The 24,267-nt window shown below is 35.8% G+C and overlaps 1 protein-coding gene across 1 annotated transcript in view; it reads right to left on the bottom strand.

The window, feature by feature from the left end:
* LOC131060767 (succinate dehydrogenase subunit 7A, mitochondrial) overlaps positions 1–10,357 on the bottom strand; it is a 33,662-nt gene extending 23,305 nt beyond the window's left edge. Inside the window, exons 1-2 of the mRNA XM_057994152.2 lie at positions 10,140–10,357; positions 548–650 (exon numbers count right to left, since the gene is read on the bottom strand). Of these exons, the coding sequence (XP_057850135.1) occupies positions 548–650; positions 10,140–10,262 (226 nt within the window). The 5' untranslated portion in view covers positions 10,263–10,357. The remainder of the gene's footprint in view (positions 1–547; positions 651–10,139) is intronic.
* Positions 10,358–24,267: the final 13,910 nt, after the last annotated feature.

The following is a 24,267-nucleotide window of genomic DNA, read 5'->3' as shown; positions in this document are numbered from 1 at the left end:
AGGGCGGGGTCGAGGGGCAGCGCCCCGCGAGGCCAAAAAAACTTATTATTTAATAAAGGCGTTGGGTGTTATTTTTCTATTGGCTGACATGTTGTAACTCTAATTTTTCTCATTCTCAGGCGGAGGTTGTAGTGAACAAAGACGAGACCATTGATTTTAAAAAGTTTTTTTTAAATGTTTTTTTTTTTGTCATTTTACGTAACCCAGCCAGTAGCCGAGTTTCAGGCACTAGACTCGCCGAGTTTGGCGAGTTTATGCCAAACTCGCCAGACTCAGACGAGTCCGAGTCCGAGTCCCAGAGACTCGGCGAGCATGTCTCGGACTCGGACTCGCTGAGTCTGGCAATTTTCTATCGAACAGAATGAACAAAAAGGCATCAAAGCAACATAACAAGACTAGTTGCTTACAGGAAATTTGTCAAATATATATGGGATTAGAAGATCAGCAAAATAACAGGCAAGACACAAAATAGCTAGGAAGCACAACTTGAATAACCATAAGATTTCAAAGAGCTTAAACACAATCAAGTAATAGAGAGCAAACATACCAGCAACAACAATTATTGAAATAACATCCCCAGCCCTCTGCAATCTCCAAATGCCTTTTTTGTATGACTTGAATTTCTTCAGTGCAGGATCTTCTTCCAATAGCTGATTATAAACAAGAACGAAAACAGAACTTACAAAGTATTATCATTGATAAAACAATTTAAAAATTATGATAACACACATTTTATAACAATATGAATAAACAGGATACTGAAAGCAACAGTAATGGTTATTTGTTCCTCCTTGCTTAGTCAAAAGGCATTCTTTGAGAGACAGTGTGTCATCATGGATTTTTAATGACTACTAAAAATATGAACTCCTAACACAAGAAAAACATTTGACAGATTTCTTTATTCCATTTCCACGGGATGCTTAATATAATAGCCATCGTCAGAAAACACAAAGGCAGATACTATATCCAATGTAACAAGATATGATATTACCTCGCAGTTCTCATTGCAAATAGCTAAGAAAAGGTACATGTTAAGGGCATTGATGAGGTTGTTTAGAGGATTATCAAATCCTCCTAGTTCTGGTCCAATTCAAGCTTAGGAAATTTTGATACCTACCTACTAGCAGCAATAGCTGATTTAATTCAATTGCCTAATTTTCTTCTCAGGAACAGATATAACTTTGAAGTTTATAAAAATCAAATGATGGAGACAAGTGGAAATCTGTTGATACGCATTAAACTAGCGACTTCAAAATTCATAACTTGTCTAAACTGTAGAGGAAGAAAGGAGAATATGCATGCATAAATATCAACTAATAAAGAGGATAGCAAGCCAGTTCTTTAACTTCTTGTAACAGAGTGGAAAGAGCACTCACAGAGGCATAGTTAACAAATCTCTACATAAGATGCAATGTAAATCTAACAGAAACCCAAAAAAATTGGAGTCGGGACACATTTGAATTCTTTACAAACCAATCAATGCAGAAATGGCCCAGAAGTGTTTCATGTTTCCATAAACTTACAGAGTTGCCAATCTCAAAAATCTTTAACAATGGTATCACAAACACTACAAAGATAATTGGAAGACTTCGGAGACCAAATTGAAACTAATCTAGTCTGAGTGGCCCTTAGCGCCTTTAGCATAGTAGCAAGCAATGGGAATTCTTCTCTTTCTAGTAGTGAGCAAACTGAGTCACTCTCATCATTTCATCACCCTTGAGAGGAAGCTGTCCCCAATTGCTACATGAAAAAGAAAACATTCTTTACAAAAACAATCTCAGAGAACCCATTTGGTTGGTGTCTATAGGAAACTTTTGTGCAACAATGTTAACATCTTCCAAGTGGAAATGCTCATACTGCTTGAGCTGGCCCACATCAACATAATCATGGATGCTAAGTTCAGCTAAAAGATCGAAGCAAAGTTTTGATCTTGATTGTTGGGAGAAAATCTAATTGGTTTCAGGTTTGATGGTGTTTGTAGTAAAGAAGCTGTCATGTCCCCTCCTTGATCATTATATATATATATATATCAATTATTATTATTAATCAATACAATAATTACCAACAAATAATTATTTAAAATTTATTTATTAAACATTGCTATTTAATTAATATTTATTAATAATAGCATTCTAGAGATATTCAAATTAATATTTTGTTATTATAAACATGATTCAAATAATAAACATAATTTACATATTATAAACACAATTTATATACTTAAAAAAATAATAAAGATATTGCAAGCACCCTTATAATCATTAAGTCGAAAAGAATCACCGGAGCAGATGAACAGAAGACCATCGGGTGGCTATCAATCATCATCATGGGAAGAGACTTAACGTATTGCTTAAAGCATACTGCCCATAATCAACAGTAAGAGATCCGATACCATTGCCCTTGGGAGTGGAGACCCACTCAAGTCACATAGACAAGAGGATAAAGATATATGTCCGATGCTAAGAGGAAACGGACCAAAGGTTGAGCGCAATTCTTGCCACGTCAAATGACCATCGATTAGCTTGTGGAAAAGGCAGACATCGGCTGAGGGATACATGGCTTCAACAATGACAGCCTATCATTAAAATGATAAACTATATTCAATATTAATGATTGGCAAACGTAAACTAACAAACGTAAGATTGAGATTAATCATATTGAAGAGATGCGATTAACATACAAGTCCAAACCATAGGCATCATGATAATGAAGAGGTGCGGTTAATGGGTATAATGAAGGATAGCGATTATTGGTAAGAAAAAGATATCAATTAACAAAAGTGATTGGAGTGTAATATGCAGCGATTGGAGTTTTGGTTAAGGTTAAGAAGACATCAAATTACATAGAGCAAACAACTTATATATTAAAAGATTAATAAGCAATACATCCTTGGTGAATTAATACATCTCTTCATAAGGATATAAAGGAAGGATAGGTAGTAAGGATTCGGGGGGGAGAAATGACTATTTTATTTTATTCTAGCAGATCGCTCAAAAGTAGAATATGGCAGTAACAGGCAGTATCATCCTAATTCTCGGGGATATACATAGGAGAGGTGTTTAGTATGTATGCTTAATATAAAGCTTGATAATATTCTTATGCAGAATTTAGTAGTAATATTAATAATACTAGTATAGACTGCAATATGTATGACAGTCATTCTTAATTCTGTATACAGTGGCAGACCAGATCCGACATGTCATCTTACAACCACTAAATATAGTTAGTGCTTTTAGGCAGTGGTAGAATTAATAATTTATATAATAGGTTATTAGATAACACATAAATTATTGGTAATATTGTTTAACTCGTCTACTTATCTATGTATATATCTACTCAAATCTAAATAAGGAATAATATAAGGATTGTAAATATAGATATTGATAATAATAAATATTAATATAATAATAATTAATACAGTACTTCTAGAAATTAGTGATAATCCATATAACTAGTAATTAATAAATACGAAAATGATTTATAAATGAATCCGAATAGGATTAATTATTTAGTAAGGTAAGTTAGAAAGTACTTGATAGACTAAAGAAAGATAGAACATCACAGATTGGATTCATGTTAAGATAGACTTGACCATTAATCAAGTTAGTATAAGTCATAAGTACTTTGAAAATAGATTAATTATGGTTAAAACCGACCAAACCCTAGTAGGGGACATTACAGAAGCAGCTTCTTTGATTTGTAATTTAGTTTTTATGTTCATTAAAAAATATAGATGTCAATTATGATTCAAAATAATTGAGGCCAAAATGCAAATAATTTGGAACTAGTGTACTTACCTTTTGGAGCAAAATAATAATGTATTTGTCTGAGAAAATGATGAAACGACCATCAAACAATTAAGTACAACAAACATGATGAGAACATGATGTGGAAATCCTGGTGCAGGGCAAACCAGCTAGAAATTGTAAACACATGGCTTCCTCTCCTTCCTTCAGCTAAAAGCAGTTACAAAGAAATCAGAAAGTGCATATACACAACAATCTTCCTATTATCATATTCTCTGAAAACCAGCTCCGCTCTCCAATTCTCACTCTTATAGTTGCATGAGCTTATGCCTCTCCCAGATATAATTTATTGAAATTGTCCTTTTGTGTGCTTAAGGTCTTACAAGTGTCAAGGAACCTGAAAATTAATCTTTCTAGCCTTTACTCTGCTTGTTTGATTGAAATGGGCCAAAACTACAAGGAACATTAGGATAAAAGTGCCATGATACATCTGCAGCCACCACTCTCAAATTCAAAAACATTTCAAAAATAACAAAACTGCCACTTTGCTATACTTGAGAATTTCACCACCATACACAACATCCCTTTATCAGCTTTGTTTTTTAACAGATTCGTTGGTTGCTTAATTGTTTTTTTCTTGGGTCATCATGAATCACACCTTCTCTTTTCAGGGGGCTTTTGTTACTAGAAAAGCTTAGTGATTTAAGAAATGTACAAGATTTAATCCACTTCTTCGTTGAAGAAACATCTTGCTTGCCTTCGTGTCTTTCCCTTGAGTTTGATCTTCCAGAACCCTTGTGGTTATCCTCAAATCTCTTTGACCTTTCTCTGCAACACCACATCCTGTGTAACGTCCCTAAATTAAAAAGCCCAAATTCTGCCCTAATTCTTAAATTTGTAATGTCTATTTTTATGGAATGCCCTAGTTTTACCCTGAACTACTGTTCTCAATCAATAAGGGAGGGTTTAAAAAGAGAATACCTTTATCTTTTAAGGAAAAAAACCTGCAACAAGTTAGGAAACAACATACAACTATAATACATAAAGTAAATAACAATTACAAATTAAACTATAAATTATAGAGATTGAAAACACAAATCACAATTTGCAATTTGACTGTAAAATTAGTTAGACTAAATAAAAAATCCTAACCATAGGAAGCTAGGATAAGTGACTTGGTAGGGTGTCCTAGCGATCGTCTATCCTAGATCCAAAGGAAGTGCACCTTTGCCCTCCTTTGGCCTCATGGGGCACATGCCATACATATGAGGTGGCATCCCTATAACCATTGCCCCTCAATCACATCACTTCTCCTACTCACATGATTAGATATACATAGTTCGACCCCTCACCATAGTAGAGAGGATAAGGACTTCTCTCAATAGGGTGCCCAGAAAGTCTAACCCTCCTAAGCCCAAAGGCAGAGCATCTTCACCCCCCTTTGGCCTCATGGGGACTCCTTGGTCACATACCATGAGGTGGTGTGCTTAGAGGTGACCCCAACACCGTTCCCCCTATTTGAGATCCCTCTCTTCTCTTACCATGATTGGGTTCCTAAACATAAATTATGGAGAACTTATTAACTTATATCCATTATCACAATTATTGGCAGCCATGTCCTTAATTCAATAATAATAACAATAATCACAGCATTAACAATGTAATATTGATCCTTAAACACCAAGGCAATACTTAAGCATTAGTCAATAATTAATTACCAATATAATACGGATCATTAATCGTCGGTCAATAGCAAGGTTATACTGAATTATAGATTATTCTATTTCTTATCCATCAAATAATTGATCTATTTTGAAACAGATGCTCTGTAGTATGCATAAGAAATCGTGCCAGTTTGCCCTATGTTTATTACTGCAGGAAAAAGAGGTTTCTTATATTTTGTATCACTGACTTGTTGAATTCGATTCTGCTGGAGGTATTCTTTTCCACTAATTCCTCAAACTGGGAATTGATCTTCTCATCACATCCGTGCCTTCTTCAATTGTTTGGAGGGCTATTTATCTTCTTCCACCGGTGGTGAAAGGCCATGAACACACAGCCATTTCTCTAGAGGCAGTGATTCCTTTGAAGGGTCGCTGCCCTTCTTAATCTTAATTTAATAACTCATCGGTAGTCATTTTATCATTGTTAGTTTTAATCGTCATTTATAATGAAAATGAATATTAATAATTGTTAATTTTAATGTGAATTTAATAATCAGAATATAATAGAAATTAATCGATGTCAATTGATAATAATCATAAAATATCATCATTTAAGGATACACTGGAAATTTTGTGGAGTCTTGAAATCCAGACAAAATTTCTCCTATTAAAGTATGAGGGGGATATGACATCCTGCAACTCTCTTTAAGCATCCAAGAGTAAGTATTCAATAGAGGGTAGTGGTTGTCCTCCTTTTTCATCATCCAATATGTTTGTCACAGATAAATACAAATTCTCACAATTGAATACTGAGTACATCCTCATGAACGGAGGCAATCCAAGCCAATGAGAATTCTCTCCAATTTTCTCCATGATGGTAAATTGTCCATATCCAAAAGCTTTGTTTTTAGCTTGCTTGTTCTATGAATCTATCTTTGCTCAAGTACAAGCACACCTTGTTTGCCACCTAGAATGTGTGTGTTCTTAATAGTATTGATCAAGCTGAACCTTATACTTAGCATGAGAATTCTCCAACTATTCCTGCACTTTAAGATGGATTTGTTTAATGCTCTCAAATGACTTTTGCTATCCATGTCACATCATCTAGTTCTTCTTCTTCTCTTTGATAAGTCAAAACAAAATCAAGTGGGTTAGTACACAAACAACCTAAGCATGCTTCAAAAGGTGACTTATTGATACATATATGAACTGCCCTATTTATAAATTGATATATGTATGCCACAAGCTCATCCCATGTCCTTGGATGCCTGTCATTATTGCCCTATTTTGAGGAAAAAACCTTGTGCTTATTTTGAGTTTGGTGCCAATCTTTGCCTACACTGTGATCCAAAACTTGAATTTCTACACTTTTCTTCAGCCAACGAATCAATATTGATGTGGATGGTCATTAGTTTGCAAGCCAAACCTTTCTACAACTTCATCCAAAATCAAATTGTATTATGAACCAGAATCAACAAGGGCGCTTACCTATTCCTTCTTGATTTGGACTGTGATTTGAAAGAGCTTGCTCAGCTCCTCTTTCCCTTGCTTGCTACATTAGTAGTGGTGCAATAAGGTGACCATGGATTTCTCAGAGTCCCCTTTGCTACAATTATCTGAACCCAATTCAGGATGCAACTTTCAACACTGTATTAATATCTCCATCTCTAACACAATATCTACAAATGATTCTTTGGGTCCTTGCAAACATGTAATGCAGTAGAATTTTTATTATATTGTTTTTAAGATTAGAATGAAATATGTAAAAAAATTTAAAAAATATACACTATGTTCTGCAACAGTTTCAGGATCAGGACAGCAGAACACATTTCAAAAAGCAGTAGTATACTTAGATCATTCATTCTGGCATAACACTTCTCATCTTACATGTAGCATTCTTGTAATCATACTTCATCGAGATATTAAAGCTTATTGTAGATGATTATTTTCCTTGCATGTGGATGCAGTCCTCCCATATAATTTACAATCATATTTTCTTCCTCCGAGACCAAATTCATTAACATAGCTCATCTACAGTAATTTATGGCATAATCTTGCACCTTATGGTTGTTGTCTTGCCTAAAATATTGCCAATCATTATTTTGGTTACATTTGTGCCCAATAGAATTGAAATTCTTCTCAAGAAATTATTTAAGCCCTTCCAACTAGACAATACTAGCCGATTACACTTCTTACAAGCAATTAGATAGCTTTCCCACCAAACCAGAGCATGAGACTTACTCTAAAATTTGCAAAAGAATTTTTTTGTGGTTTATTGACTTCATGGACACTAAAGTAAACATCTATTTTGTTAACCTTTTTATCAAAATCTTTGAAATCCACCTTTGTTTTCGCTTTAAAAGGGGGTCATTGAATTCATTTACCTTAGCTTTGCCTTTGTCTACTTGGGCCGTTCCTTTCCATTCATAAACTATTACTTACTCGTTTCTCATTTATTATCTTCATTAAGGGGCTGTTCTCCTTCCACTCCAAGCTTCTTAGCAACAGCAAGTATCAACTTATCCTTGGATGCTTGATTCTTAGCAGACAACTCTTCTTGTTTCGCAAGGCTTTCTTGGTATTTATCATGAACCCAAACTATTATTTCCATGAGACAATTCTCGTTCTAAAAAATTCTTCACCTTCTTAATTCCACCTTGTTGTTGAGAATCTGAGATCTCTGACTCATAAGCTGGAATTCCTCTTTTCAAAATCTAACCACTGTCATGTAAACTGACAAACAACTAGCAGCAAAACCCCAAAGATTTAACTGCCCCGGTACCAATATGATCTATAAAATCTAATATATATTTTATCTTGTTGGAAACTAATGTCTGTTTATGTTGTACTCAACTATGATTAAAATTGACAAAGATTAATGTGCAAATAGTGCTGGAAGTATCAGTCCTGAATTGTTGAAATGAAACACAGATCTAGATGCATGAAAGAACAATGAACTGACCATGAAGCAATAGAGTACAACAAACACTACAAAGACTTTAAATTGAAAACTCTCATTTGACGAAAAGCAGTTGAGAGTAATAATAAATATTAAACAAATTACCTTCCTTTTTGATGGCAGCCTGTTGGAAATTGTGAAAGAATACAAACATCTTGGGATTGACTTCCACTATAAGCTTAGTTGGGAGACTTGTAGAGAGAAAAGGATATAGGGGGGATGGAAAGTATCATATCTACTCCAAAATAGGTACAGAAAAGCTGAATTGTGGGATTGGAAAACCCAGAAAACTCTTTTTGGTTTGCTGGTCATGCTGGTTGTTCTCTATGGTTGCGAAGTTTGGGAAGGCAGCAAGTCAAACTATGGACAGAGACAGTTAGAGAGAATTCAAAAACACCTAATCACAGGTAATCTCAAAGTGAAAACATCAGTACCATATGAAATACTTTTAGCGGAAGCAGGTACTTTTCCGTTGGAGGCGTCAGCGATAACCCGGTTAATAAGTTATCTAAAGAAGGTTGAAAACATGGATAACCTACAGTGGCCCAAAATTGCGATGGAAGAGGATCTTAACCGTAGGAAGAAAACTTGGATGAAACAAAACAAAAAGTGGTTGAACAAGTGGAACATCAAGCTGCACGAATGTCCTACTACCAATGAGGAAATAAAAAAGATTGTCATAGAAAAGTTTCAAACTGCCATGTGTACTAACCGCATTGGACGTAAAAAAGCGTATTACATTAAAGAGTTTAACCCAACTCGGGAACATGGAAAGAAAGCATATTTAGGGGCAGTTATTAAAGGGAAGAAAAGGCTATTAGTGGCACAATTGAGGACAGGTTTACATCATTTCAGGTGTGAAACGGGTAGGTGGAAAAGGCCCAAAGAGGTATGGGAATAGAGAACTTGCTTGTTCTGCAGGATGGGTGCAATTGAGATGGAATGGCACTTTCTCTTTGAGTGCACAGCGTATGATGATAATTGTGCTCAGTATGAGACCATCTTGAAGCCTGACAACATGCATCGTTATTTGATGAGGATAAGATCAACCAGACTGCTAGCTTTCTAGTCAAGATTCATAACAGGAGATCTGACATTGAAAGCAATATAAAGCAATATGAAGATAGTTTAGGCTGTGATTTCTTGGTCCCATAGTAAAATCATTCATTCATTCAAACTATTATAATAAAAAACTTTAAAAGTGATAGTTTAAAATCATAAGATAAAGATTATAACATCCACATACAATGGTCCCAACTAAGAAGTTAATTATCTTAAGAGACAATAGTAAAAAAACACATTTACGAATACTTCATGATTTATATAATGTTTTTAAAAATCCTAGCGCCCTAAAATTTAAAAGCAATTCTAGGCACAGCCCTTGGAATGTTCTCGAGGTTATTTTACGATGAGGTTTACTCTGGGTGCCGCACATGGAGAATTCACAGATCCACAAATCCCATGTTTTCATGCTGCAAACTAAGCGGTTTAGCACTCATGCCCGCATATGATTGTTTTAAACGATATTAAAGGTTAGCTATGACCTATAATGTAGAAAACGTTCTTCAAAAGGCTGTGATGCAACGACAAATCGGCTGTAAGTATATACAATAAACCGAGGATTCTCCTCCCTCAATTTTTCCCGAGGGACGATGAATCAATGTTGATAATCACAAAGTAATCCCGTGTTTTATTCAAGGATTTGAGTTGAGTAGCAGAAAATACAAAGACAAATTGCAAATAAATGCAAGAAAAGAGGCCAGGGCATACCGCTTTTTCTCGAAGCCCTGGCTCGATGTGTATCTGGCGTCGTTGTAGGGAAGAAGGTTCAGGGATCGAATCCTTTCCACTCCCATGAAGGCGATCAATCACGTGTTTCCTTAAACTCTGCATTTTCACCCCTTCTACAGTCTGAAATCGAATATGATCCTCCTACCCAGTTTTGCGGAAGAAAAAGTAGTGGTTTTATGACAACATATTAACTATGTTAGAAAAGCATTTGAAGAAGTCTAAGAATTTTTTATGACATCTATGGGAAAGAGTCTCTTTTTTTAACTTTTTAAAGTGTTAATCTTTTTTCTTCAATTTGATAATAATTTTTTATATCTTTAAATCATTTCTTTGGTGAATGTTCTTGAAATTAAGTTGTTAAATTATTAAGGGAAGAGCATCAATAGATAACATAGTTCTAATAACCGTCATCTTATTGTCATGTTGACCTTCCAATAGCCGTCATAGTGAAAACATCATTAATAAATTTATTTTGTACCAATAGTCGATCATTTTTTGTAATTTTTTGTTCATAATTGGCCCATTTGTGCACCACTATTGGAACATTTGTGCACCACTATTGGGACATTTGTCAACAAGTACTAGTGATTTTGAGTTGATGGTTACTGGAACATCTTTAGTTAGGTATCAGGCGACACTTTGAAATGTGTACTTTTTTACCTTTGTGTGCATAATTGATTCCACAGTGTGCATCGTTACTACCCAAAAGCCAGATCAATAGCTATAAGCAGTTAAGTCGCATACGAAGACAACTAAAAAAAAAAATTAAAATCCGATGTACCGTTTAGGATCTGTGGGTGCGTGAAGTTACCTACGACGACTATTGGTGCTCTTCCCCTAATATATTTGATATGGATGTCATTATACGCTTTATATTCCAGACTAAAATGTTTTTTTTTTTCTATTTTCATTGTTCCAACTATCCCAATGACATTCTCTCTTCTCATACTTCTTTTGGCATTTTCTATTTATTTATCTCATACTGAAGATAAATAGTTAGTTCTCAACAATGCAGTGAGATCTCAACAAGGCAATGAGAATATTCTCTCCAAGGATATTGGCCTCTAAATAGGCTTCCTGGTAATAGTTAAAAATGGAGTTAAATTCCTCAATGGGGTATTTATTCTTTCTCCCTACAATCTATTCCCACAAACTCGTCTACAACAAATGTCTTTATTTATTTGTCATTATTAGAGCAAGTGCTCGAGTAAATGTGTCACTTCTTCATCTGCATGTAGTTTTGCTTCATACATGAGTTTTTTGTCTTGAGACTATTCATTCTTTTTTGGTATAAGAAAAAAATTATTAAAAATAACTAACAATTAATTTATTTAGACAAATGCATTGGGTTAAAAATATAATTGAATGGCTCTTTTTCTAGTGTCAAAATCCTATTCTTTGGTTTGGCTTGTGGAAATGGTCATGCTTCTTGTAATGAGCCACTTGAAATAGCAATAATTTGATAGATAATTTGAAAAGAAATAACACAAAAAAAACTAGATTTTTTAATTTCTTTTTCCAAAATATAAATCAATAAACATATAGATTCCCACTTCAAAATAGCGATCCCAAATAAAATAAAAATTTGGATTAGTACTATAGTCCTACTAATCTACTAAGATACATAAATATGTATTTTATAACTTCTTACCATAAATGATTTAACTATCAATCATATATCTTCAATCATGTAGCCATCTCATCCAAGTGCAAACAATATAGTTGTCTAGGTGTAGGAGGGATAGCATAATCCAAGTGATTTACCTTCAACCATAGACCAAGTAATCCCCCACTCATCTTCCCAATGGAAGTAACCTAACTCTTCAATAAGGGTGACAGATAGGGGCATCTACAATAGAACCAAGTGCAAATCTGAGTATGTACACACCTATCACATGTAGTCCCTACATATCCTCTGGCCAACATGACTTCCAGCTAACAGGAAACCTACGGGTATAGAAAACTAATGATGCATACAATTATAGTGTCACATTGGCTAAAGCATCCAATTATTAGTCACATAAATGTGAGTCATCTATTCACAACTAATATCTCTTGCTTGACTCTTTCTTATGACATGTCGACCAATAAAATACAAAGTATAGGCCAAAATAGAAATTATCCTTATGTTATGAAAATCTTGGAATGCATTGCCCTAAGTTGGTCCTACTACTTTCTATTTATTAGATAGATGACCATAAGTATAGATCAACATATAATCGTCAAGTTCCAATTTCCTAGTATTCCCTACCCTTATATGCTCTCTCTTGCCTTCAATATACATTATGATCATTAATACAAAGTATATCTATAGGTCAACTATGTTCACTAATCATCTAGTAACCCTCACCCTAAGTTGGTTCAACTACAAAGAATATATTTTTTTCTCAATCTCTGAACATCTCTTATTCTTGATTTGGTTTTATTTATAACATTTTATTGAACTAGAAAATATTTTTACTTGTTTGCCAACTCCATGCAATAGTTAACATTCGTAGGTATTACTTGAGTTTAATCCCAACAAAATTATTCATCCATATGCTAACATTATTTTTTACTTTACATACATAGCCACGTGACCATGCTATAATAATAGAAATATAAAGAAAAAGATAACACACAAGTTCCAAAATATATTATAACCAAACCCTCAACATACCCTATCCCCCTTGAGTTGATTTTGACACAAGCTTTTGGAAATATAGAATAACACCAATCCTTATCATACCTTGATCAGATTGGGTTAGTCAAGATTCATATAAACCACTTAGAATTGACAAGAATGACAAGTTCAAGTGTAGAGAACTAGATGTAATCTCGTGTTACACTTGAATGTATAAATAATCCAGGTTCGCAACCATGCAAGATTACTTGCCATGCTAGAATTAACACAAAAGCTATGAAAAGCTTTTAACCATTCACCCATTGCTCACGTTACTCAACAAGGTTCAAGCACCAATTATGACTAAAATAATGCATGTCCTTTACTTGTTTCACAAAAACATAAATTCAATAAAAAAAAAAGGTTTGAATGGGACCATCATGAATTTGTAGTGTAAAATTATTAGACTTTTCATCATGAACCCATACATAGGATTTGCACTAAAAGTTTTATAAACCCTACCATACAAAGGAATGACCTCTCACATGTAAACACTTATAAGAAACATGATGTATATTTTAGTAGTTAATAGAGAAGTAGTATTTTACAAAGGACATAGTTTATTTTCAATATTGAATGTAATTAAACACGTTTTTTACCACGTCCTTTCATTCCAAAATGATTACAATTTGATAAGCATGCAACATGTGGAAGCATGTAAATGATACACTATTTATTTAACAAAAATATCTATAGGAATATTAATCATATATCCAAGGTTCATGAATCGCTTGACATAATGTTTATAAAATTTATAGATACATAGTAGGTTGAAGATGTCCACAATAGCATAATGCACAAGATATGAGGTTTTAACCAAATATTTTAATTGAACATGTTGTTGAAAGTGAAGTATCTTGGATTTCCCACCCAAATTATGCATCTTTCATCCACTCTGTGTTCCTAAAAACTTCCCTTTTTTAAAATTCTTTAAGCATTAAACTAAGGAAGATAAGTATATTTTGTCCACGCTTCTCTCCCCATTGCAGACATTAATGATGGGTTGAAAACCAAGTTGTCAAATAAAGGATCATGATGATACTTGAGGTTTGAGCAAGCGGACAAACTAAGAGGAATTGTGGGAAATGTGTAAGTTGCATCACCTAGTACAGTGGCAGGAGATGGCAAGAGGAATATGCAAAGAAAGCATTGGAGGGGAAATAGGCGTCGTGCTGAAATACGACTCCACTTCGGCACATTGACTCTAGGCAATAAATCTTGGCCAACTCACACATGGGAGGTGTGAAGACCAAATGATTACCGTTTGATGCTAATTTGTTCTTGGCCAAGAAAGTTATCAAATTTAAATGAAGGGTAGCAAGTGGGTAGTGGGTTTTAAGGCTATAAGGACAAAGGAAGAAATCATTCCCATCCACCTCCAGTGGTGTGTTTGAGAAGATTGGCAAGTAGTGAAAACAAACGTGTGGAGATATGGAGGCTAATTTCTCGTTGAGGATGACCAAGTAACAGGTGGCATTCTGGGGTAGAATAACAAATGAGAGGTTAGCAAATATCTTTGTGTTTGAAGACAAAACATTCATCACAAGGGTGAAGATAGTGTTGGGAGACAAGTTCCTCGATGTCAAGTTCAAATATCGAACAAATGCAGACATAGTCTCCATGCTCTTGGTGTGGTGTTTTGAGCTAGAGCCGAAGGACAATGTGTGGAGGATCATGACGAGATGCGTCAAGAAGGAATGGATGCAGGGCTTGGATAGCTTGATGGTGATGGCTCGAATTATGAAGGGTTTGGTGTGTCCAAGAGGAGTTTGGCTACATGGTAGTGAATACACTCCACCCCTATGACCATTTCTAATTTGGAGTGCAAATTGCAATAAGAAGGTGAGAAGAATGTCAGTCTGAATTGGGATGTAGGGGGTGAAATTCTTCATAGATGGAGTGGAGGTGAGAAAGGCTAGACTGGAGCGGGTGAAGTGGGGTACTTACAAGGAGTATTGTGCATTGAAGAAATAGGAGTCTCGTCCAAAGCGCAGACGTGAGCAACCGACAAAGCCGAAGAGGATGAAACGTGTTCGGACATTGTTGAGAGGGGATTTCTCAGGGAGCTGTTGTGAACCAAACATTGTAAGCCCAAATGTAGCTCCAACTGATGCAGTGGATGGTAAAGGAAAGGCGATAGGCCAGTTAGACAGTGGGCTCAAACCCATATTTTGATTATGATTATAAAGAAAAATTTGTGGATAGTTGTTAGGAGATAGCTAAGATATGTTGATAGTATTTTGAAGGACTAGTTTATGTTCATTTTGTAGAAAATGTTAAACTTTGGATGTAACTTCGTTTTTTAATATATAAAAAAATAATTACCGATAAAAAAAAGTATATTTTATTCACACATATGAAAAATGGAGAAGAACATAAAGAATTTGACAAAATTCCTATGGATTGCAATGTTTGTTAGAGACGCATCAAAGGGATTTGTTGAGAACACCAAATAAACTTTTATGTAAAATCAATTAACAAGTGTGAAATTAGATTTCACAACCTTAGTTAGCATCCTCCTTCCCCGTGCCAAAATTGAAACTTTTGAATAGGGTTTGTGGTGCAGGGGCACTAGCACATGTGTCTACTTCATTTTGACATGTGTCTAGATCATTTTGATTCATGGTTATGCTTAGGAATAGAATGTGCAATGTGTGTGTTTGAAGGCCTATTGCTTAGGTTTAGGCAGTGTAATAAGCCTTAAGGCCCCAAGGTGTGTCAACTTGGTCAAAGGCCTTGTATGGGCATTGTATATGTATTTTTGGTGTTTAGGAGTCTGAAATATGTGGTAGTTTCATTCTTGACCTTTGGTGTGAAGGCAACACCGAATTGTAGAAAGTTGACAAAAGTTGCAAAGTTGCATTATTGTCTTAAGCAACTTTTCTTGCAAGATTTTGAAATATGGTTATTCCAACGGTTAGTTGGTTGGTTGTATGTGTTGGAGGTAGTTGGATGAGTTCCTTGGTGTGATATAAGCCTAGAGGAATGATTCCTACTGGTTAGAGATGATATTTAAAGAATTTCTTGTCTTCAAAGAAAACGGTTATTGTGATTTCCTACCTTTTTCTTGAGTTTTTTGTTCTTGCATATTTCCCTATGAATGGTGGGAATGAATTAAACACTTGGAAAGTTGTAGCAGAGGTTCACCATCCATTTGGAGTTGATCTGAGGTCTTGAAGCCTTCGGGTTTGGAAGAAAGAGAATTTTATATCCCACTGGCCTGACAAAACCCTCAAAACTAGGGTTTGGATGCAAACAGTGACACAAATCAACATCTCTCTATGGGATCAACCTGAAACCTAGGAGGATGTTGATTTGACATGTATACTAGATGTTTCTGGTGGTTTTGGAGATATGAAGTGTCATTTGTCTTTCCTAAGATGATGCCCTAGGCTTGACATCGCTCATGTGGCAAGCCTGTGCAGTAGGAAAAGAGGGAGGAAACCTTGAATAACAGATTGAAGGATGGTCAAACTTGGAATTAAAAGGAACCTTGAACAATTAAAGACCCTTGCTAAGTGTTATCCTTTCATTTCTTTGTGATTGGTGAAGCTTTTGAGAGCTTGAACCCCAAGACCAGCTAAAAGAGACTAAATAGGGTTAGTAGGGTTTGACCATCTGTACTCAAAACCCAGATGCAGAAGTTTGGAATCTTGTATAATTCCAAAAAGGGTATTCGAATATCAAAATTATTCAGGGGGTTGTTCAATTAGGTTGTGAGACAAATCAAGAAAGGTCAGAATGGAGGACTAATTGCTTGTAGCCCTATTTCCTAGGTCCAAAAGAGAAAAAGATACAAAGGGATAGTAAACACCCATCTAAGGGGTCAAGATCAGTGCAAATGCCATATAAAACATGTGTAAACACTCACATAGGTTAGATTCCACCTTTTGTGTAAAGATCTTGTTGCTTGGGGTTTGGGGTTGTTAGGTGTCCTTGGTTGAAGGGTTGGAACCTTAGGGGTAGGAGACTCCTTGTCAGTTGTGAGTTGTCCTGACTGAAGAGATTCTTGGGAAGGATATAGGGTAAGCTCTAGAAACCTTGAGAAGGTTAAAGACATTGGTCCATTTGATGGTACCAACTGGAGACCCTTTTTTGAGTAAAAACCAAGAAAGTGATATAACATCCCAAACCCTCTACATCAGTTTGGGCATCCATCAAAGTATAAATTACAGAGGTTCATTGATGCAATAGAAATAAAAAAAAGCATGTAGTGAACTTAGTGTGATAATTGGATTCTTGTTTTAAAAATTATGAAAGTAAACATAAATGGTTCTTGAAATAATTAAGCTATTAGACTAAGAGAATTGTTTAACAAATGTTAGTTATCTAACGTACATTATATTATTTATTTCATACTATTCATTTTTATTAACAACTCTCAAATAAGTCTATAATGTCACATACAAGGGGAATTACATATTGATGTGTCTAGATTCCAATATTAGATAGAGATGATAATAATAATGAGAATAAAATAAATGAATAAATATATAACATAGTAATAATAATATTATTATTATAGCCAATAGTGGCATGTTGTGATGGTTAAGTTGTTGTGTTGTTGTTCTTGCCATCAAGGTTCAAATCCCACCAGTTCATAGCTCCGGGTTAAAAGTGTTTACCCCTTAATAATAATAATAATATTATTATTATATTATTATATAATAATAATTATTATTATATTATTATATAATAATTATTATTATTATATTATTATATAATAATAATTATTATTATATTATATAATAATAATATTTTTTTATTTTTTTTGGTCGATAATATAATTTTTTTGTATTAATATATGAATAAAAAGTTTATATTACAAAAAGGGCCTAGCTTATGCCTAGAATATTACATGCATTCTTGATTGATAGCTACCTACCCCTATACATAACATAAACACTGAAAGAAGAACCTGCACCCTAAACTCTTGATAGGACTTGGACCGCAAAAAATTGGTTTCACCACCCATATCAATTAAACTTTCCTTCTAATGTAATGTGTCCATATCATCAGTTAAAATTCCACCCCTGGGAGGGCTAGAATCTGCATCTGTGAAAAAACTAGAGAAACAAAAACTTGCTGTCAGATACTCTTCTATTCAAACGGAGGAGAAAAAACCTCATTCGCACAGACCTCAACCCTGAGTTGGTCGCTATCTCACACTTCGTCGTTTCCTCAGAATGAGCCTCAAATACCATGGCCTCTGAATCTCCTGCGCATGGAGGTGTGTTCTGATAGCTTCCACCATCAAATTCCATTCTGCCTAGATATGACTCAGATAAAGTCTTTGGTTTACCATATTTGGCCATCGCACAAAAGGAACAAACCCCAACTCTTCCACTACAATCTGGCTCTCAAAGCATTCACCAAAATCAAACCCGTGTCCCGAGTGCGCTCATTCAAGGATAGAGTCCATTCCAGATATTAAATCTTTCTCAAAAAGTGAATTCATAACCCAGTGAATGTCTTCCTCGGCAATCCCCAATTCAAGGCCCAGGCCAAAATCATCGTAGCTATGTCTACATTGCATTTCCAATGGTGAGTAGCTTATTGGAAGAAATAACCCAGCATCCCCTGCATTGCATTTATCACCTCCTTTGACGAGCACTTGAGAAGTAGCTTGAGTTTTCAATTTTCAACCGGCCCATAAAGCACTTTTTGTTGCTTCTACGTTTGGAAAGTAAACGTGGCCTCCATCCGACCACCAAACAGCACCTGCACATAAAAACAAAGAAGACAGCCAACAAAAGAATGATGATAAGCAGCAAGTTTGGCTTCTTTAAAAAGAAAGTTAGTTCGTGCGAGTAATCAATCACATTACTACCACGACCCTTGATAATAAATACTTGATGATGTGAACATCATGTCACTACCCGCTCTCATAGATAGAGTCATTATAACCGAGAGCTTGTTGTAAGGAACCACATGTTTCCGTTCACATTACTGTGGCCACTATCATCATACATGCATACCTCTTGCAAAAAAAACGAGGAGCAAATCACTTAAATTGCCAATCATTACAAAGCAAGGATTAAGAACATAACATTTGTGTTACACACAATTCACACTTACACTCAGAAACCAATGGCTATCGACTGCTGGTTGTAGACATGTGTTGACACTGCCTTGTCAACATATAACCTTCATTTTGAAATAACAGAAAAAAATTATTCTAAATCCAACTTGCCATCAAAAACTTCAAAGAAAGTATCCTCTACTTGATTGAAAGACAGGGCCCATTTAGATCACTTATCCGCCACTGTATTAACCTCCGGCCTGATATGGCTAACCATGACTTTTTCAAAGTGATTCAAATCCTCTAAAATCAGTGAAATAAAATTTAGCAGATGCCATGCTTTAATTTCGCCATTTTTTATGGCTTGGATTATGATCAGTGAATCCCCTTCTAGATGTAGTTTGTTAATCCCCATATTCTGAGCACACTAAGTTGTCAGCCATGCTGCATATGCTTCTGCTTCATTGTTGGTGCCCTACTTAATACGTTGAGCTCCCAATTTTACAATGCTGCCACTATGCTCTTGAAACACCACTCCCACACCAGAAAGGCCCCCTCCACGTTGAGCAGAACCATCAAAAATTTCTTTGATCCACCCCCTCTAGGGTGGAAACCATGTTGTGGGTGATTTACACTTCTTACTCATCTTCCTAGTAGGTCAGGCCCCATGCTTTATTTTGACATTAGGCCATGATTTTTGTATTTTCATGTCCTCTATAGTAAATGGGGTTCTCTTAGAGTCCATCTGAGAAGCTGCAACCCCCAAAGTTTCCTCAATTGCCTGATCAAGTCTACTAAACAACCTCCTGACATCCTTAGCCTTGTCTTGGAAGATCCTATGATTTCTTTCCTTCTAGATTTCCCATATCACAAGAGATGGGCATATGCTCCATATGCTTGAAAAAGTTGATTTCTTGTTTAGTCTTGGCCAACTATCAAAAATATCTTTGAGATAATTTGGCAATGGGCCTTGCCACTGCAATTTACCTTTCACCATAATCCAACATTTTTGCGCTATCTTGCATTGTAACAAGAGGTGGTCAAGATCCTCTTCAGCTTCCCCACACGTTAAGCACTTGGTCGGACCTGCCAAACCTAGTCTTTTCCTCCTCTCACCCGTAAGTATTCTCCCTTTTAAAGCTAGCCATGCAAATGCCCATGCTTTGGGTAAATAGTGTTTATGCCAAATTAAATCATTAGTTGTTGGGTTGTCTTCCATCGTGCCTTCCAAAAGCCTATAGCCTAATTCAACCGAGTAGTTACCGTCTTTAGAACCACACCAAATTACTCTGTCCTGACCTTTTGTGAGGTAAATATTTCTCTAATCCAAAATCTATTTTAAAAGAACTTGTTGTTGTTCTGATAGACCTGTGTCCGAAAGGTCTTTCCATCACCAGACTTCACCCAGGTGACTTTGTTTAACCACCAAATAGTCACAGACTTTGTCACCCCAGATACTGCATAGATGTGTTTTTATATCTGAAAAATCAGCCATGTGTTTTATAACCGGATAGGCCACCCAAGAGTCATCCCAGAATTTAGCTTAGTTTCCATTACCAATGTGCCATGTAAGATGGTCTGTAAGAACTTTCTTGCTACTCACTATGAAATTCCAAATAGCAGATCCCCTAGGGGGATTTTTGATTGTGAAGATTATGTGATTCTCCATTGAGTCCAAATATTTGGCCCTCATAACCTTGACCCACAATTGATTTGGGTTAGCATAAATGCTCCAAGAGAGTTTAGCTCCCAATGCCTCATTCATGATTTGCCAATTCCTAAGACCAGCACCACCTTTCACTTTCGAGCTGCAAACTTTTTCCTAGGCCAACAAAGGGATTTTATCTTGCTCATTAGCTCCATTCCAGAAAAATATCTTCATTTTTTGTTTAATCACATTAATGATTTTACTAGGAATTTTTAGGCACGTCATTGAAAATATGGGGATAGAAGAGACTAATATTTTAAGCATCGGAATTCTGCCTGCCAAAGTCAACCATTTACTTTTCCAACCCTCTAGTCTGTTGAAGCAACTTTCTACCAAATTTTTCCATATTGCTGACTTGTTGGCTCCTCCAAAAAGGGGGACACCTAGAAATTTGCTTGGTAAAGTTCCCAACTTCATGCCAAGTATTCTACCGATTTCCCTCCATTTAAGAGGTGGAGTGTTGAAAAAAAATATCTCATATTTGAGCCAGTTCACTCTTTGACCTGACACTTGTTCATATCTATCAATCACTTGTTTAACTACTCGAGCTTCCCTTGCCAAAGCCTCTCCAGCCAAAAATGTATCATCAACAAATTGCAGGTGAGTCAGAGGATCCACCCATGCAGCAATCCTTACACCCTTCCAATGGCCAGCTCTACATTTTTTGGTAATCAAACGCCCCAACACCTCTGCCATTATAATGAACAGAAAAGGGGACAATGGGTCCCCCTATCTTAAACCTTTATTGGAGGAGAAGAAACCCTGAGGGATCCCATTGATAAGAACTGAGAAATGAGGGGATTTGATACAACTGTTTATCCAGGCTATCCAAACCGGGTCAAAGCCAAATTTTGCTAGGACTTTTAAGAGGAAATCTCTATTAACTTCATCATAGGCTTTTCTTATAGCCACTTTTATCATCATATTCTCCTTCTTAGATAAACGGATGGAGTGGATTGCCTCGTGTGCCAAAATGATACCTTCGTATATGGATCTCCTAGGAGAAAACCCACAGAAATAATTGATGGACTTGAAAAGCACTGAGGGGGGGGGGGGGGGGGGGGTTAATTAGTGACACCAAAATTAAACCTACTTCAAACACTAATCGGTAGATGAACTTAACAAAACTTTTAAACATAATGCATGTAATCCAAAATGATATAACAACATCCACAATAAGTAAAACATCCACCATAACACAAGTGTTTTATACGTGGAAAACCCAAATAGGTAAAAGCCACAGTGAGATGGAACTCACAAGTTAACTATCTGCAGTAATAGATAACTGACCGGTTAAGGTCTACAAAGTGCTCTGTTAGGAGCAAATATTGTTAGAGATCCCAAAGCTTGATTAAAAGCTTATACCCTGTGAAAGGTAGTATCCTGTTAGGAGTAACCTCGATGAAGGATTTTTGAATCCAAATTAATGGATCACCTTGTTAGAGGATTTGAACAATGAAGCTCGTTAGAGCTTACCCGGTTAGGGGATTTTAATTCTGCTATAGTTGTTAGAAGACAACAAGATTTGTTTGATATGTCTATGTAGCACAATACTTTCTTGATCATATCCTTCTAAGCATAATCAACACTGCTTCTCAACATACTTTTCATCTTAACACTTTTTCCTTTCGCACACAACATATCACTTTCACTCATATAAAATAATTCATTGTGATGTCAATATATAGACATTTAGATTTCATGTCGGCCTCAAGAAATCATAACACAATTACCTAGGTGCAGTGTATCTGGTCAAGTGATTATAATTCATCACAAAAATACCACCAAAAATTGTCGGTGGTGATAACTCATCACACAATCTATGATTATCAGTTGGAACACTTAATAGCGATTAGAGTTAAACCGCTTGACTTTGACGCTTTTGAGATAGTCTTCGCTGGATCTTCTTGTTGATGTTGAGACATGTATAACCAAGTGGTTATCTCCATGCATACACCAATTGTCTCCAAGTACCTATTAGAAATAAACCTTTAGTATATCGGTTGTAGTGTAAATAACTTTGAAGTTACACCGGTAGACAATATAAACATATGTGTGTGTATGTGTTTCATCAATGACAACATATGATGAATTCATTGCAATCATCATCAAGCCAACAATAACCTCTTCCAAGATACATTTTAACCTATTTGCTATCACCTTAGAGATCACTCTGTAGATCGTGTTGCACAAAGAGATGGGCCTGAAGTCATAGAAGATGGATATGTTTTCCTTTTTTAGAATCAGAGATATGAATGTATTGTTAAAGTCCTTAAGGATAAAACCACCTGTTCTTGACTCCTCCACAACTTCCCATAGATTATTTGCCAGAATGTCCCAGAAATGTGAAAGAAAAGAGAAGGGAATCCATCCGACCCAGGGGCTTTATCTACTCCCATGCCAAAAATCATAGTCTTTACCTCCTCCAAAGACACAACCCTTAGTAACATCTTGTTATGTTGTTCCTTCACACATGTGGGTATGATTTCCATGATAGATTTCAAATCATGGTCTGTCATTACCTCTCCATTGAAAGAACTCGAAAAGTAGTTCACAACCTCCCTGTTAATGGATTCCTGGTCTGTTAGCAGCTCCCCCTCCATATTGTGTATTTAAAATATCTTGTTATAATTTCTCCTAACCTTTACAAAGTTATGGAAAATTTAGTATTCCTATCTCCCTCCTTCAACCAAGTTTCACAAGATTTCTACCTCCAAAAAGTTTCTTCTCTTGCTAAGACTTCAGAGTACTCCTTATTTAGCTACTTCTCTCTCATGAAAGAAGATTCATCCATGCCTTGTAGAATAATTTGCTCATGGAGTTTTTTTAACTCTTCCTCTAAGCCCAACTTCTCATTGAAAATATTTTTGAAAGACTCTCTATTCCACTTTTTTAACTGTTCTTTAACAAATTGGAATTTTTTGAAGAACATAAAAGCTTTGTTATCGGGTCTTTTGGGGGACTGTTTCCACCACATATCCATCAAATATCTTATATTGTTATCCCTAAGACACATACCTTCAAATTTGAAAGGGCATCTATCAGGGGCTTTTTCATCCTGAATTCGGATGCCAATGGGATAATGATCTGAGCCTGTGAAGGGTAAAATATCAGCAATGCACGTCCATGGGTGAGAAGACCAATCACCTGCTACAAAAAATTTGTCAAGTCTTTCTGCGATGTTTAAGAAACCACTTCTTATGTTTGTCCACATGTATTCCCTAGTTTTGAAAGGGGTCTCAATTAATCGCACCTTTGTGTTGAAAGAGCTAAAATCTATGTTACTCTGTCGCATCCAACCACTGCCACCCATTTTGTCTGATGGTCTAATCAACGCATTGAAGTCCCCACCTATAAGGAAAGGTGTTTCAGTATCCTATTTAAGGTATTCATAAATATCATTCCACAGTTGTTTTTTTAAGGAGGGGCTATTTGGTCCATAAACATTGATTAAGAACAATTGCATCTGGAGTTGCTTCGAGAAAATTCTCACCCATTGCCACCAGTTTCCCTGGCTCATACTACTAACTTCCACTAAAGACTCATTCCATAAAATGGCTAAACCACTCGAGGCTCCTTGAGCTTCAACTAAGACACATTTCCATTTTTTATATCTACTATAAAAGGTATCAAAATCTTCAGACTTAATTTTGGTTTCCTGTAAGCAAACAAGATCCGGGTGAAACTGATCAAGGCATCTCTTAATTAGTCTAAC

The sequence above is a fragment of the Cryptomeria japonica genome, chromosome 10 (genome assembly GCF_030272615.1).
Source record: "Cryptomeria japonica chromosome 10, Sugi_1.0, whole genome shotgun sequence".
Classification (NCBI taxonomy): Eukaryota; Viridiplantae; Streptophyta; class Pinopsida; order Cupressales; family Cupressaceae; genus Cryptomeria; species Cryptomeria japonica.
This window is presented reverse-complemented; position numbering and strand designations above follow the sequence as displayed.